Source organism: Octopus sinensis, linkage group LG25, assembly GCF_006345805.1.
Source record: "Octopus sinensis linkage group LG25, ASM634580v1, whole genome shotgun sequence".
Classification (NCBI taxonomy): domain Eukaryota; kingdom Metazoa; phylum Mollusca; class Cephalopoda; order Octopoda; family Octopodidae; genus Octopus; species Octopus sinensis.
The window spans coordinates 4,079,590-4,096,686 of NC_043021.1; the positions used below are offsets into that span (position 1 = coordinate 4,079,590).

At 38.6% G+C, this 17,097-nt stretch overlaps 1 protein-coding gene across 8 annotated transcripts in view; it reads right to left on the reverse strand.

Annotated features, from left to right (window-relative positions):
- LOC115224461 (RIMS-binding protein 2) overlaps positions 1-17,097 on the reverse strand; it is a 595,300-nt gene that overhangs the window by 219,950 nt on the left and 358,253 nt on the right. For all 8 annotated transcript variants that reach the window (XM_036513377.1, XM_036513379.1, XM_036513378.1 and 5 more), the window contains one exon: positions 14,824-14,944. In XM_036513377.1, coding sequence (XP_036369270.1) covers positions 14,824-14,944 — 121 coding nt within the window. The remainder of the gene's footprint in view (positions 1-14,823; positions 14,945-17,097) is intronic.

Below are 17,097 nucleotides of genomic sequence, written 5' to 3' on the forward strand. Positions count from 1 at the left end.
AGGAACAAACAGACACAAAGACATACACACACAAATAAATATATATATATATACACACACACACACACACACACACAATGGGCATCTTTCAGTTTCTGTCTACCAAATCCTCTCACAAAGCTTTGGTCAGCTCAAGGCTATAGTAGAAGACACTTGCCCAAGGTGTCATGCAGTTGGACCGAACCTGGAACCATGTGGTTGGGAAGCAAGCTTCTTACCACACAGCTACAAAAAAAAAAATTGATATGTTTGTACTTTTAAGATCTTTATACATCATTATCATTTAATGCCTGTTTTCCATGCAGGCTCCAACTGTTTCTATGGTTGGGTGCCCTTCCTAATGCCAACCAATTTTACAAAGTGTACTGGGCACTTTTCATGTGGTACTGGCATGGGTGCTTTTACATGGCACCAGAACCAGTGCTTTTTACGTGGCACCAGCACGAGTACTTGGTATGCCTCCCTGACACCAGTACTGCTCATGTACTGCCTTTTGTATGGCACTGGCGCAAGAGTATGTACTTTTTATGTGGCACCAGCATGCACACTTTCCACATGGCACTGGCATGAGTGAATTTTATATGGCACCAGCATTTGTGGTTGCAATAATTTTTTTTTTTAAAGAGCAATACCTGAAAAAAAAAGGAAAAGAAACAAAAAAGGAAATGGATAACTGAATGTGAAATTTCTTGGGGGTAGGGTTGGCAAACAGAAACTGGAACAGCCATGGTTGATGTGATAACAGCAACTTAATTGACATTTCAAGCACACACCTGCATCACAGTGACCAAGAGGTAACAATGCCCAGTGACGCATGCACAAATACTTTTCCCCACCAATGGAGAGAATAATATATGTACATTGCAAATAATTAATGACTTTTGCGAGCGAGTGTATATCGGCACTCCATCAGTTACAACAACGAGGAGGGTTAAGGTCGCCAGGAATCAAACTCATGACCTTGCAGTCGTGAGCCAAATACCCTAACCACTAAGCCATATGCCTTCACTCGAGTGTGTGTGTGTATATATATATATATAATATATATATATATATAATATATATATATATATATATATATACATATATATAATATATATATATATATATATAATATATATATATATATACATATACACACATATATATATATATACATATATATATATACATATACATATATATATATATATATAACATATATATATATACAATATATATATATATACACATATATATATTATATATACACATATATATATATATATATAACACATATATATATATATATTACACATATATATATACACACACACACAATATATATATATATACACACACACACAATATATATATATATATATAATATATATATATATATATATATAGGGTGACATGCAATGCTTGAGGAGACCTATTGAGTCAAGTACATCAGCATCAAAATCAGATCAAATCACCATCAAATAGAAATTGTATTTGTGGTCCCTGTGCCGGTGACATGTAAAAAGCACCATTCGAACATGGTCGATGCCAGCCCTCTCACCCCGACTAGCTTTCGTGCTGGTGGCACGTAAAAAGCACCATCCGAATGTGGCTGATGCCAGTGCTGCCTTGACTGGCTCCCGTTCTGGTGGCATGTAAAAAGCATCATCCAGTTGTGGCCGATGCCACCTCGCTCTGGCCTCTGTGCCAGTGGCACGTAAAATGCACCCACTACACTCTTGGAGTGGTTGGCATTAGTAAGGGTATCCATTTGTAGAAACACTGCCAGATCAAGCTGGAGCCTGGTGCAGCCTCCTGGCTTCCCAGACCCCAGTTGAACCATCCAACCCCCGCCAGCATTTGGATTACTCATATGATGTCAAGACAAATACACGATCATAGTGGTTAATAAAGTATCTTGTGAATTCCGTTTTCTTTCGTTTTCTCTCATATCTTATAAACTCTACAGACACGAAGAAATTCCTGAAGTAAATCCAGTGGATATGCTTTATGACATCAGATAGCCAAATACATTGAGTGAGCTTTACACAGCATACTGCAAGGTGTATACCCAAATTTAAAATTATTACTTAAATATAAATTTGTATATATACACACACACACACACACACACACACATCATCATCATCATCATTTAGTGCCCACTTTCCATCATAGCCTCTTTTTAACCATGTACCAATGCACTCAGAAATACTCTGTTCAAACAAACATCTACGTCAATAACATAAAATTAAATCTAATGCATCTCTAAAATGTTAAGGAACATTTTTAGGGATCAATAAATTCTGTAGGCCCTTAGGCAAAAAACCTGATGTGTTTCATAATACCTCCTTGCCTATTGTACTTTTATTCTATCAGGTTTATATAAATATTTGAAAGTTCTAAATCAAACATTTCTATTTATGCTATCATGTGTGAACAGGGACCAATATAAAATAAGAATTACTGGAAAAAATATTTACAGTTAAAAACAACAGTTTTTACCTAACATCACATGATAAAGCATAAATATCTAAAGCTTACACTGTTGCTGAAATTTAATTCTGATCACACAATATCAACAAGATGCTTACAAATGCAGTTTTATGGAACATTTAAATTGATTTTTAAATTCTTGTCTTCAAGAGCAAAAAAAAAATAAAAAGATAAATTTTAAAACAAAAAGAAAACAAGTAAAAAAAAAACCCCAACCTACATATTGAATTCTGGAAAAGGTCATAAATTCTAAAATCTTTGCAGCAGAAAACTATTTCAATAAATTTTTGTTTTATTTTATATCTGCTATTCTACATTCAGTTTTTTTTTTTTTTTATCCCCACCAAGTTAGTCTGAATGGCAGAAATTTTCTGTTGGAGCAATTGTTTCTAAATCTAGATCTTTGCTCATTCCTGCTGTTAACCATTCACCTATGAAGCAGAAATAGAACCTGCTGTCAGCCAGGTAAAGTGAAACAAAAATGATATTGATGCTTTTGCCCAGGGCAAAAACCTTGTGGTTCTGGTGCTTGAGTCCACTGCACAGCACCTTGGTCAAGCATCTTATGATGACACAGGCTGGAATCAGCAGACCCAAGCCTTGTGAATGAAAATGAGTTGATAGAAACTGTGCTGAAGCCTACCAAAATAACTCTACCTGTTCTTAGGTGAAGGAATTAATCTTTATCCTGATTTAACACTTCTATTCAACCCCTGGGTATCCACTCTTGCAGTAAACTGGATAAAAAATAGAACTTTTTTTATACAGTCCTTTAGAATATTTACTCTGCACCATGTTGCTAGCACTCCCTTGTCATCCTAGCCATCAGAAATCTGACAGGTCTTTGGATCAAGCTTGAATCATGAGTTGTGATTACTTGCCCCTTTAACTCACATCAAACTTGGAGATTAAAGGAGGGGGCTGCCCTTCCTGCTTTGGAGTAAACTACAGAAAAAGTAAGGTTTGAACTCCTGACTAGACTGTACCTTAACTCTCACATCTATTGAATAATAACCACACAACCAATGTTGAATCAAAGAAGAAATGGTAGGAACAAACAGCAAAACCTATGGGAAGAACCGTTCCCATTTTCCGCCTCTTATCCTATACATCATTTTGCCTATTCTTTTTGTAACTATTCTGTATTTCCAACCGTGTCTTCCATTTTTATATATTTTGAAAAACACCTTGTCACTGATATTAAAAAAACATTTTTTCGTATTTTCAGTGTTTTCCCATTTTGTTTTTCTTACTCGTAGCAGCTTGTCTAAAATTGATTTTATTTTTCGAGCAAATATTAATTCCGCAGGCGTAAAAGTGTTTGGGTTCGGTGTTATCCTATAAATCCTCAAGAATTGCATCAATGCTGCGTCATCGACCAGCATGTTTCTTGATTTCTTTAATGCTCTTTTAAATGTATCCATGAGCCTTTCCGCTTGCCCATAAGATCTTGGGTGATACAGAATAGTAATATGTTCAATTGAGTACATCTTGCAAAAATTCTTAAATTCATTCGCCATGAATTCATCATCATCATTATCGTTTAACGCCCGTTTTCCATGCTAGCATGGGCTGGACGGTTCAACTGGGGTCTGTGAAGCCAGAAGGCTGCGCCAGGCCCAGTCAGATCTGGCAGTGTTTCTACAGCTGGATGCCCTTCCTAACGCCAACCGCTCCATGAGTGTAGTGGGTGCTTTTTATGTGCCACCTGCACAGGTGCCAGACGAGGCTGGCAAATGGCCACGATCGGATGGTGCTTTTTATGTGCCACCGGCACGGGGGCCAGACAAGGCTGGCAACGGCTTGTGTACCATTATCGGAGACTATGGTTTCCGGGACACAACACCTAACAAAAAGTTTGTGTAGAAATATGACTGTTACTGTGGATGTAGGTTTGCTACATTTACACATTTCTGGCCATTTCTGGCATTAGGAAGGGCATCCAGCTGTACAAACACTGCCAGATCTGACTGGGCCTGGTGCAGCCTTCTGGCTTCTCAGACCCCAGTTGAACCGTCCAACCCATGCTAGCATGGAAAGCGGACGTTAAACGATGATGATGATGATGATGATCTATCACTATTAGATAATATGATCGGTTTAATGGTCCTACAAAGTCTATGTGTATTCTAGACCATGGAATATTGGTTTTGGGCCAAGGCTGAAATTTTATAGGTGGTGACTTTGCTGCAAGAGCAGGATTTTACCAACTTCTCGATATCTAGATCCATTTTTGACCAGTAAATATAACTTCTCATAAGTGACTTCATTCTAGAAATTCCTGGATGACCTGTGTGGAATTCCTTTAGCATTCGACTTTGTAGTAAGGTAGGCATTATAACCCCCTATGCATACATAAGCACTTTATCACATATCGAATACAAATTCAAAACCGTGTCACGTCCAGCCACATGTATTTTTTTCATTTGTTTCTTCTGATCTCATTAGGTAGCAGAGGTTTAGTCAATGTATTCACATGATGTACTTCATGAGACTACCAAAACACTTTCTCCGACTACTACCTATTTCTTTATTACCCACAAGGGGCTAAACACAGAGGGGACAAACATGGACAGACAAACGAATTAAGTCGATTACATCGACTCCAGTGCGTAATTGGTACTTAATTTATCGACCCCGAAAGGATGAAAGGCAAAGTCGACCTCGGCGGAATTTGAACTCAGAACGTAACGGCAAACGAAATACCTATTTCTTTACTACCCACAAGGGGCTAAACACAGAGGGGACAAACAAGGACAGACAAACGGATTAAGTTGATTACATCGACTCCAGTGCGTAACTGGTACTTAATTTATCGACCCCGAAAGGATGAAAGGCAAAGTCGACCTTGGCGGAATTTGAACTCAGAACGTAGTGGCAGACGAAATACCGCTAGGCATTTCACCCGGCGTGCTAATGGTTCTGCCAGCTCGACTACTACCGACCACTACTCTTTATAAGAGTTCGGCTAGTCCATTCTTCCAATCCACTAGGGGTGTCAATGACTCTTGCCACAACAGTTTCATTTGTAGAAAAACAGTTGTTTTGAATTGGATGCAGAAAGTGGAGGTCAGTAGGGGAGGGGGGAACTAGGAATGTAGCCTGGGTGCCAAGGGGGTAGCAACCCAAAAACTTTGGGAACCACTGCAATAAACAAACATGGTGGAGTAACAGAAATGGTAGAGCACTGTAATAAACTATTATATGATTTTGGTCTTCTTCATTTCAAATTCAAATTCCAATGGAGTTGACTTAATCAGTTGTCTTCCCCAAATAAGTACCAGTTATGTATTGAAGAGACAAGTGAAGCATGAAATTATAAAGGGCAAGTACAATGGGCTTAGAGGCATTCACGTCTATTTACAGTTAATTGCTTTGGATTTGAGAGAAAATGGTGGCTAATTGAAAACATCGAGAGAGCATAGCCTGTTTAACATGTAAGGGAAGACTCTAACCAAGTCAATACAAGATTGCATAGCATGTCCAAAAGTCATCAAATACAACAGTCTTATATGTATTTACAGCATACAAAAAAAAAAATACCTCACTTTATTTAGTGGAGTGGCTGTGTGGTAAGTAGCTTGTTTACCAACCACATGGTTCCGGGTTCAGTCTCACTGTGTGGCACCTTGGGCAAGTGTCTTCTACTATAGCCACAGGCCGACCAAAGCCTTGTGAGTGGATTTGGTAGACAGAAACTGAAAGAAGCTCATTGTATATATATGTATATATATGTGTGTGTGTTTGTGTGTCTGTGTTTGTCCCCCTAGCATTGCTTGACAATCGATGCTGGTGTGTTTATGTCCCCGTTACCTAGCGGTTTGGCAAAAGAGACCGACAGAATAAGTACTGGTCTTACGAAAGAATAAGTGCCGGGGTCGAGTTGCTCGACTAAAAGTGGTGCTCCAGCATGGCCGCAGTCAAATGACTGAAACAAGTAAAAGAGTAAAGAGTATATATTTCCTATTTACGAGTAGAGGCTGAAAAGTTTGTAAGCTGACTATGAAGGAGCAATGCTAAAGCTGTGACATCTTGCATTCATGAATTTCAATGCTTCTTATTAATAACAGCATTGTTTCTTTCCAAATAAATTGACATCTGACTGATTCCTAATGCCAACAACTCTACAGAGTGCACTGGGTGTCTTTTATGTGTCACCATCACAGGTGACACAGTCATTATACATGTCGAATACATTTTAGATTATATTATCCAAAATGTGGCATCATGGTCCTATCAAGTACTTGCAGAAAAAAGGGTTAAGCCCTCAAGGACATTCATAAGTTTCAGATTTTCTTGGAAACATTGTGACCCTAAAAGTTTGCTCTTTCATAATCTATGTAGCACTGGCATAAATACTTTTTAAGTGACACTGGCACAGGACTCTTTGCAGGCCAATCCTCTTCACCAGGAGGAGTGGCCTCAAAACTTTTGCTGGGAGGCAAAAAAAAAACAATAACAAATGCAGTAATAGACGCAGGAGTGGCTGTGTGGTAAGTAGCTTGCTAACCAACCACATGGTTCTGGGTTCAGTCCCACTGCGTGGCATCTTGGGCAAGTGTCTTCTGCTATAGCCCCGGGCTGACCAATGCCTTGTGAGTGGATTTGGTAGACGGAAACTGAAAGAAACCTGTCGTATATATATATATATATATATTATATATATATATATATGTGTGTGTGTATATGTTTGTGTGTCTGTGTTGGTGTGTTTACGTCCCCATCACTTAGCGGTTCGGAAAAAGAGACCGATAGAATAAGTACTGGGCTTACAAAGAATAAGTCCCGGGGTCGATTTGCTCGACTAAAGGCGGTGCTCCAGCATGGCTGCAGTCGAATGACTGAAACAAGTAAAAGAGTAAAAGAGAGAGAGTAATTTTCTTGGCGAATGTACCCATCTCTACACAACTGTACAATTCTTGTATATTTTTAGTAACAACAGTATTTCAGGTTTGAAAAATTATTTTTTGGGCAAGAAAACTTAAGTCAGTTCAAAATGGCCAAAATTTCAAATTTCTAACAGATGCATGTACACTGCAAATGGCAAGTTTTTTGCCCATTAAAGAAGTTGAACATTTTTACGTACTAACAGTTACATAATCTCTTATGTGAATTATTTCAGAATAGTTTGGTGCAACCATGTGAATAATTCTGAAGAATTTTAACAATAAGTTGGACAGAATGAGGCAAAATTCCAAATTTCTTCACTACACCAGACGCCTACAAATTTGTAGTCTTGTGCAATGTGAGAAACTGAAGTGTGTGTGTGTGTGTGTGTGAAGGAAAACCACAGAAACGGATGAAATTTGGAATCGATATTATTGTTGGCCTTATATTACCAGTCTATGAACAAATACATCTGTCTTTCTCTGTGTGTGTGTGTGTATATATATATTTCTTTTACTTGTTTCAGCCATTTAACTGTGGCTATGACGGATTACAGCCTTGAAGGGTTTTGGTCAAACAAATAAACCACAAGACTTTTTTTCTTTTAAAACCTAATACTTATTTTATCAGTCTCTTATGCTGAACTGCTAAGTTAAAGGGACATCAACACACCAACACTGGTTGTTAAACAGTGATGGAGAGACAAAAACAGATACAAAGACACACATTGTTGTATTGGGGTGTGGGGGAGGCGAGAGTAGGGGAAGCAAGGGTGGGGTCTAAGGGATGGGGTGGGATGGGAGGTATAGGGATAGTGGGGTTGGAATGTGTAGGGGTGGGGTAACAAGGGAGGGGGTGACAATGAAGGGAGAGGGTGGAAGGGAAGTGGGTAGGAGTGGAGAGAAGGATTAGGTGTCAGAGCAAGAGAGATGGGTGGGAGAAAGTAGGTGTGAGGAGGAGAGAGGAGGAGGTTTAAATGAAGAGGGGAGGAGAGTTGAGCCCATGGGGCACAAAGGAAACAACAACACTATTATATATTTTGAACTTTCTATTGATTCTTTTACAGGATTTAGTCAACAGACTGTGACCAAGCTGGGGCACTGCTTTGAAGGACTTTAGTTGATTAAATCAATCACAGTACTTCGTTCTTTTTCAAAAATCCGGTATAGGCGCAGGCATAGGTGTGTGGTAAGAAGCTTACTTCCCAATCACATTGTTCTGGGATCAGTCCCACTGCATGGCACATTGGGCAAATATCTTCTGCTATAGCCTTGGGCTGACCAAAACCTTCTGAGTGGATTTAGTAGAGAGAAACTGAAAGAAGCTTGTCATATATATATATATAATATATATCCGTGTGTGTGTGTGTGTATTTATGTGAATGTGTCTTTGTGTCTGTGTTTGTCCTCCAACCATCACTTGACAACTGATATTGGTGTTTACATCTCTGTAACTTAGTGGTTTGGCAAAAAAGACCAATAGAATAAGTACTCGGCTTAAAAAGAATAAGTCCTGATTTGTTTGACTAAAAATAAAAAGCCTTTAAGGCGATGCTCTAGCATGGCCACAGTCAAATGACAGACACAGGTAAAAGAATAGAAGATCACTTATGCTATTGATCTCTATTTAGCCAAACTTCGAAGTTACTGGTAATGACTTGTAGACAGGTGGTATTTAGTTATGCAACCATAATATAATATAAATTACTAGCAGTATCGCCTGTCGTTGCTCGGGTTTGTAAGGGAAATAACTATATAAGCAGTTTTAGAGAGTTACTTCCCTTATATAATAGCAAAAAATGCATTAAAAATGGGAAAAAATGATGGTAATTTTTTTTTAAATCGTAGACTCATTGTAGACGCACCTAATACCCAGAAGGGCTCGATATGAATCACGACTATAAGATACCCGCTTTTGGTTAAACTGCAAAACTGCACCGCAAAATGTGGGATAGTTAGGAATCTAAATCGGAGGAGACAGACACTCACACAACTTCACTTTTATATATAACTAGATATTAAACGTTTTTATAAGCTTGATGTCCTGCATGTTTGATGTCTTGCAACAAACATCAGTGCTGGCTATAATTTCTATAGAATATCTATAAAGATAACCTTAACTACATCACTGGCACCTGACAATTGGTGCACAGAGGCATAAACCAGTTATGAAGCAGTAAGTATCATGCATAGACAACCAACACTCAATGGGCTTCTGTACAGTTTCCACCAACCAAATTTACTCATAAGATATTGGTCAGCCGGGGGGGCTGGATAACACATCTGTCTAGGACAGTGCTTTTCAACATTTTTGCTGGAGCGGAACCCCAAGGAAACATTGCACTGGCTCGAGGAAACCCTGTGCAATAATTTAATAGTCTTTTGCACACATATCTGCACAGGAGAATTAAAAATTATTGTCGATTTTAGCAGTTTTGTAACTTCTTGCGGAACCCCTGGACTGTACTGGCGGAACCCTGGTTGAAAACCACTGACATACATACATACATACATAAATAAATACATACATCAGTGCTTTTCAAACTTTTTGCTGGAGTGGAACCCCAAGGAAACATTGCACTGGCTCGAGGAAACCCTGTGCAATAATTTAATAGTCTTTTGCACACATATCTGCACAGGAGAATTTAAAATTACTGTCGATTTTAGCAGTTTTGTAACTTCTTGCGGAACCCCTGGACTGTACTGGCGGAACCCTGGTTGAAAACCACTGGTCTAGGATACCACATAATGAGACTGAACCCCAGACTATTTGGTCTTGAAATGGACTTATTAACCAGACGACCATACCTGTATTTGTTTGTATAAGGTTTTGGTTTTTTTTACCTTTCTTTTTTTTTTTTTTTTTTTTTTTTATTTTATTTTTTTTTTGCTTACTATAGAAATTTTTGTCTACATTTCGTTCTTTCCAAACTAAACTTGTTCTAGTGAAGGGAATTAACATATTACCAATTTTGGAAATTACATAGTCAGCTTATCCAATGGAGCATGAAAATGGAAAAATATAGTAAAAGTCACAAAAGTAGCACTCTAACTGAGAAAATAAAAATCCGACATAGTACAGAATAATCTGTTATCAGAGTAATCCGCCCAACACCATCACACACACACACACCACACACACACAGACAAACAAGCACGTATGCACAGGTACACACACATACACCCACGCTTATTTGTTCACTCTCTTAGCACTTTTGCTCTCATGTTGGCTTACACACACACACACACACACACAAACACACACAACACATAATTTTTTTCCACTATTTCAGAAGGTTGAGAAGGACAAAGTTCTTAAAATTGCTATCTCTTCTGAACAACGATAAAAGAAAAAAAAAAAAAGAAATAAATACAACGGGAAAAAAAATTATGAAGAAATAACACATACACACACCATGCAAAAAAAAAAAAGAATATAAAAAAACAAAAACAGAAAAAGAACGAAGAGGCTGCGTTAATATGTACTGGTGTGACAGAAATCAATATAAGAGCTAATGATTTTGAAGTAGAAAGAAGCAGAGATGGTAAAATAATATATAACATATAGTCATTATAACAGGATTGCTTGGATTTCACTGAAGAATTGTCTGTGATTGGTAAGGAATTATAATATAAGATTGCAAACACTTAAGGTATAAACTTGTTAAGGCTGCCAGTCTTTTAATGTATGGTTCCACTACCTCCAGTGACATTTGAAAGAGTTGAGATTCAGGCCCACATACATACAAAAAGAATAAAAGCTTAGACACTGAACAAGTCCAAAGTATCCTTCTGTCACCGTTTTGCCATAATCAACTGTCTTCTGTTACTTTAAAGAAGAAACATACCCAGACTGACATTCTTGCTGATAAAGCGTACATCATATTTCTAGGTCGTCACTGAAATTTTGAATGTATAGAAATTTGGAAGCGGTAGAATGGAAAACCTAGAATAAGAAACTACTGCATATGGATAAAAGAAAATGCCGTAGTCAGTACCGCATCGACTGGCCTCTGTGCTGGTGGCACGTAACAAACACCATCCGATCGTGGCCATGCCAGCCTCGCCTGGCCTCCGTGCCGGTGGCATGTAAAAAGCACCATCCGAGTGTGGCTGTTCACCAGCGTCGTCTGGCACCTGTGCCGGTGGCACATAAAAAGCACCCACTACACTCACGGAGTGGTCGGCGTTAGGAAGGGCATCCAGCCGTAGAAACACTGCCAGATCTGACTGGCCTGGTGCAGCCTTCGGGCTTTCCAGATCCCAGTTGAACCGTCCTACCCATGCTAGCATAGAAAGTGGATGTTAAACGATGATGATGATGATGATACAGAATGAAAAAATCCACAATAAGTATTACATAGGGTTACAATTTGGAGCAGGTGCCTGGTTTAACCTACAGGTAACAATATTTTTCATGCTGGGGCAGCAGCTGTATGAAACTTTCACTGAACCTCTATTAAAAAGTTTCTTATACCTATGGCTACCAGGGAAATGCTTATATAGCAAGGCAAGGAATGTTCTACCTATGTTACTCTTAACAGTCCAAGAGAAAGGTGGGGGCCATATCATCTTATTAGATTTATTTTTCAGGCTTCATACTTTTATGATAAGAGTGTAAGGTATACTCCTATTGAAGCCATTGTAAGTACCCTACTATTAGATATCCTTAGTGGAGGCACATGGCCTAGTGGTTAGAGCAGCGGACTTGCGGTCGAAGGATCGCGGGTTCGAATCTCAGACCAGGCGATGTGTGTGTTTATGAGTGAAACATCTAAGCTCCACGTGGCTCTGGCAGAAGGTAATGGCGAACTTCTGCTGACTCTTTCGCCATAACTTCCTCTCACTCTTTTCTCCTGCATCTAGCAGCTCACCTGCGACGGACCGGCATCCCGTCCAAGCAGGAACCTATACGCCAATGAAACCGGCCCTTATGAGCCAAGCATGGCTCAAGAAGGAACAAACAAAAAACAAAACATGTCCTATTGCTGATACTAAGATTTTTAAACACTATAGTGGAATGACAAGACTTATGTATTCATGTGAGCTTTCCATTAAGTTTATGGTAGGGCATAAAAGAGCACAGTGCTGGGATACGTATGTGTGTATGTCACTGTGTCATTGCCTTGACATCATGTGATGGTTGTATTACCCACATGCAAGCAGTGTCCTCCATTTCCACATTTCCAAAAAAAAAAAAAAAATGTATGGCGCAGGAGTGGCTGTGAGGTAAGTAGCTTGCTAACCAACCACATGGTTCCGGGTTCAGTCCCACTGCGTGGCATCTTGGACAAGTGTCTTCTGCTATAGCCCCGGGCTGACTAATGCCTTGTGAGTGGATTTGGTGGACGGAAACTGAAAGAAGCCTGTCGTATATATATGTGTGTGTTTGTGTGTCTGTGTTTGTCCCCCTAGCATTGCTTGACAACCGATGCTGGTGTGTTTACGTCCCCATCACTTAGCGGTTCGGCAAAAGAGACCGATAGAATAAGTACTGGGCTTACAAAAGAATAAGTCCCGGGGTCGATTTGCTCGACTAAAGGCGGTGCTCCAGCATGGCCACAGTCAAATTACTGAAACAAGTAAAAGAGAGTATGGTTGTAGGGGGAAATATTACCCTACTTGGAAACGAGTGAAAGATGGCAACAGGAAAGATATCTTGCTGTAAAATATCTGCTCCAACAAAATAATATAGCATAGCATGCATAGAGAGACAGATGGATATATACATATATGATTAGCTGAAGTAAGTAATTTCGCTATGCTCAGAACAATATGATACAGAGCAGCAAGCATTGGTGATATGGTAAATTGTATTCTTCTCATGTTTCAAATAAACATCTACAGTTTCAACAATAACAGAAAAACGATTCCTTCATTCTTGCCTATGAAGAAGACTTTCCAAGAAGTGTCTCAATGTCATGATGGAAATATGGAAATGATGAAAACGTAGAGTACTGCTTGTAATTAAGAATCGGTTTTCTGTGACGGACAAGCTAAAATATATAAAAATTGCAGACACAGAACAGTTTGTCTGCTCCAATATGAGGTCAGCCATTGACTTAACTATTTGATGGCTGGGTTTAAAAAAAATTTTTTTTATTAACCCTTTATATGCTGCACAATATGGCAGTATTGCATAGCGACTGGTGAACTAATTAATTTTACTGCCATTGCACAGCATGTGGTCAAATATATTCAATTTGTGTGTGCATACCACGTAAAAAACCCCCCAAAAAACATGCTTTTTACACACATATACAATATCCGACATACATTCATATTACAAGTACAATATCTTGATAAATACCAGAATATTGAAACAAAACAAAAATGTGATCATTTTTTTTTTAATTTACTAAACTAAAGATATGACATAAGTTTTATACAGCTATTAATTTTTTCTTTAATTATATTTTGTGCAAATAAGAATATAATCATAATGTACAGCCCCTTAGATAATTCCCAACACTATACTACATAGTCATCAAGATAAACAAGAGGGTCTCTGTGATATTGTTAGATATTATATAAACGGCTGTTAAATCCCCTTAAATCATTCCTATTGCCTAAAAAAAAAAACACATTGAGGGGTAAGATGTACTGAACAGTATGATCCTAGATGTAAAAAAAAATGCTGGGAAGGTTATGGATGGAGAGCCTTATTGATGGTTTGCTCAATCAGGGCTGAACTAGAGCTAAACAACAACAATAAACTTTATCCATGTTGCAATTCTTTCCTGTGAGGTTCTAATTACAGGCCTTAAGTGCTGGAGCTGTGACCACTCAATGCAGAGAAGTTATTTAGGGTCAACCAAACGAACCTCTTACTGATGAAATCAGTTATCATCATTGTTTTTATGCCACTTTTTCCATACTACAACAGGCAGGACATAGCTGAGTGGAGGCTATCTACACTGGTGGCCCAGAGGCTATGAGTATAAAAATCTGTGGAAGGTATTTTGTCATATTTTGTCATCCTTTTAATATTGGTTTCAAATTTTGCTACAAGGTCAGCAATTTGGGATAGGGGGTAAGTCAATTACATTGACTCCAGTACTCAACTGGTACTTATTTTATCAACTCTGAAAGGACGAAAGGCAAAGTCAACCTTGGCAGAATTTGAACTCAGAACATAAAGATGAACGAAATGCTGCTAAACATTTTGCCTGGTGTGCTAATGATTCTGCCAACCCACCAGCTTTGATACTTTCAATTTTAACCCATCTAGCATGCAGTTATGATCAGAGACAGTATTGAGTAACTTCATAGCAAAAGAGTAAAGGACTAAGACCTTTGGCAGTCAAAAGCCTCAGTTGTTCAAAACCCTTCTTCCGTTCTCTGCCAGTAAAACAGATTTTTACAATAGGCATCTATTTAAAAAAGATGCTATCATTTACTTCATTTCACCAGTCCTTGACATAATTGCACACCTTCACAAATGAAAGTAATGACTTACCTGATTTGGGGGCATTGATAGCTGCTTGCCTTTGATCTCGTAACATTGTCAACTCTATGTTCAATTCCTCTTGCTTCAATTCTTGCATCCGGTATTTGTGCTCCAGTTGTCCTAGCTGTGACTGAAATTAGAAAACAGTAGGATATGTAAGAAATTGAGATGGCAAACGAATAAGTAATTATTTTATGAACTTCATTAGCTTACAGTTGTTCCTGCTATAAAATGCAATGCACTCCCAGATGAGTGACTGAGTATCACCTTATGGCTTCATCAGAGTCTCAAACATGAAATGCACTTCATATGTGTGCATGTTTGATACTGTTTATATATTGGTATTTGTAAATAAACAATATCAAACACATATACACAAGGTATGTGTTTTGCTATGTTGTGGCTAGGCTGCACTTATAGGCATAAGAGAATATATTCTCTTACACCTATAAGTGCAGCCTACCAATGGACTAATAAAACACATAACTTGTGTATGAGAGTTCGATACTGTTTATATCTCTCAAACTGTTTTTAATTCATATTTGAATATACATACATACATACATACATACATATATATATATATATATATATATATATACACACACACACACACACAAATGTGCATTGTGTGTGTATATATATATATATATATATATACACACACACACACATGTGCATTGTGTGTGTACATGCACGCATGCACACACACACTGATATTCAAGTATATTATACAACTATTATACATCTCTGGGGAAAAGAAGAAATTTGAACATTTGAATTTTTAGTGACCTAACAATGGTTAAAATGAATAGCAGAGAATATTATTTCCTCCGTTATTAGGTCAAAAAATTCTGTCACTATCCAGTATTAAAGACAAACAGTTGATTTAAAAGATGTAATCATAAAAAGAATGTTTTATAGTCATAAGTATGTTATACATGTGTGTCATGCTGATGACATCAACTGAGGCAGAAACATGTCCATGAAATGTTTCATTATCTCTAGACAATAGCATGTCAGTTTTGGAGAATTCTTAAATCTTGAGATTATATCTATCCCCTTCCCAAGTGGAGCAGGTTATTATGGCTGTTTAGTAATTATGATACATCCTCTAGGGGTGAAGATAATTTCAATAATTCAAGAATTTATGTTGTATAGCATTTGATATGCCTGTATTTGTCTGTGTAGTTCAAATACATGCCAATAGCCACTTTGACATACCTCTGTTGGTTTGTTTTTGTTCAATAGGATAAAGTGGGACTGAAGATAACTAAGGATCAAGATATCTGGTGCTTGCTGTACTCAGGTAGACTTGTTCACCACAACAGAATTGACACCTGTGTTGGTGCCACGTAAAAATAGCACCCAGTACTCTCTGTGGACTGGTTAGCATAAGGAGGAGCATCCAGCAGCTCTAGAAACCATGCCAGAATAGACAATGGAGCCTGGCGTGACCCCTCGCTTTACCAGCACCAGCCAAACTGTCCAACTCATGCCAGCATGGAAAACAGGTGTTAATTAATTAAAAAACAAAAAAAATCTCAGTTCATCTCCAGTATCTTTTAATGAGTCAGTGAAATGCTTGAATGGCCACACACTGTTGCCCAAGTCCTTCTTCCTTCCTCTCCACATTCTCTGTCTGTCTGTCCGTCTCTCTCTCTCTCTCTCTCTCTCTTTCTCTATCTCTTTCTAACAGTAAAGATGGTTCAACTTGAGTTCTTCTTTATTTTTTATCAATTTTCTTTTTGTGTGAGCTTACTTACTTTCTCTCCCACTCCTCCCCCACTTTGATGTTAAAAGCTGCAAAAAAAAAAAAAAAAAGGCCGACCCCCCCCCCCGCTCCCACTTCCCCAACTACCTCACCTGACATTCATTAGCATCTTCTGCCCCCACTTTTTTTCTTATTACAATATCTTCCACCTTCCTTCTCTTTCATTCCAGTGTCTCAGAGGTAGACATCACCCCCACCCACCACCCCACCCCCACCCCCACCACAATTCCATAATGATATTAAAAAATTGCTTTGATGAAGCTTTCTGTTCTTCTCTCTCTCTCTCCCTCTCTCCCTCCCTTCCAATCTCTTTTTCCTTCACTGTCAGGTTCTCTCTCTCCCTCCCTCCCCTCTCTCCCTCCCTCCCCTCTCTCCCTCCCTCCCCTCCCTCCCTCCCCTCTCTTCTTCCCTCTCCTGCCACTATTCCTCACTTTGATGTCCACAAAATACATGCATTTTCATGTTTGCATTCACAAAGTTGTCATTAAGATAACAGCGGGAGGCGGCGG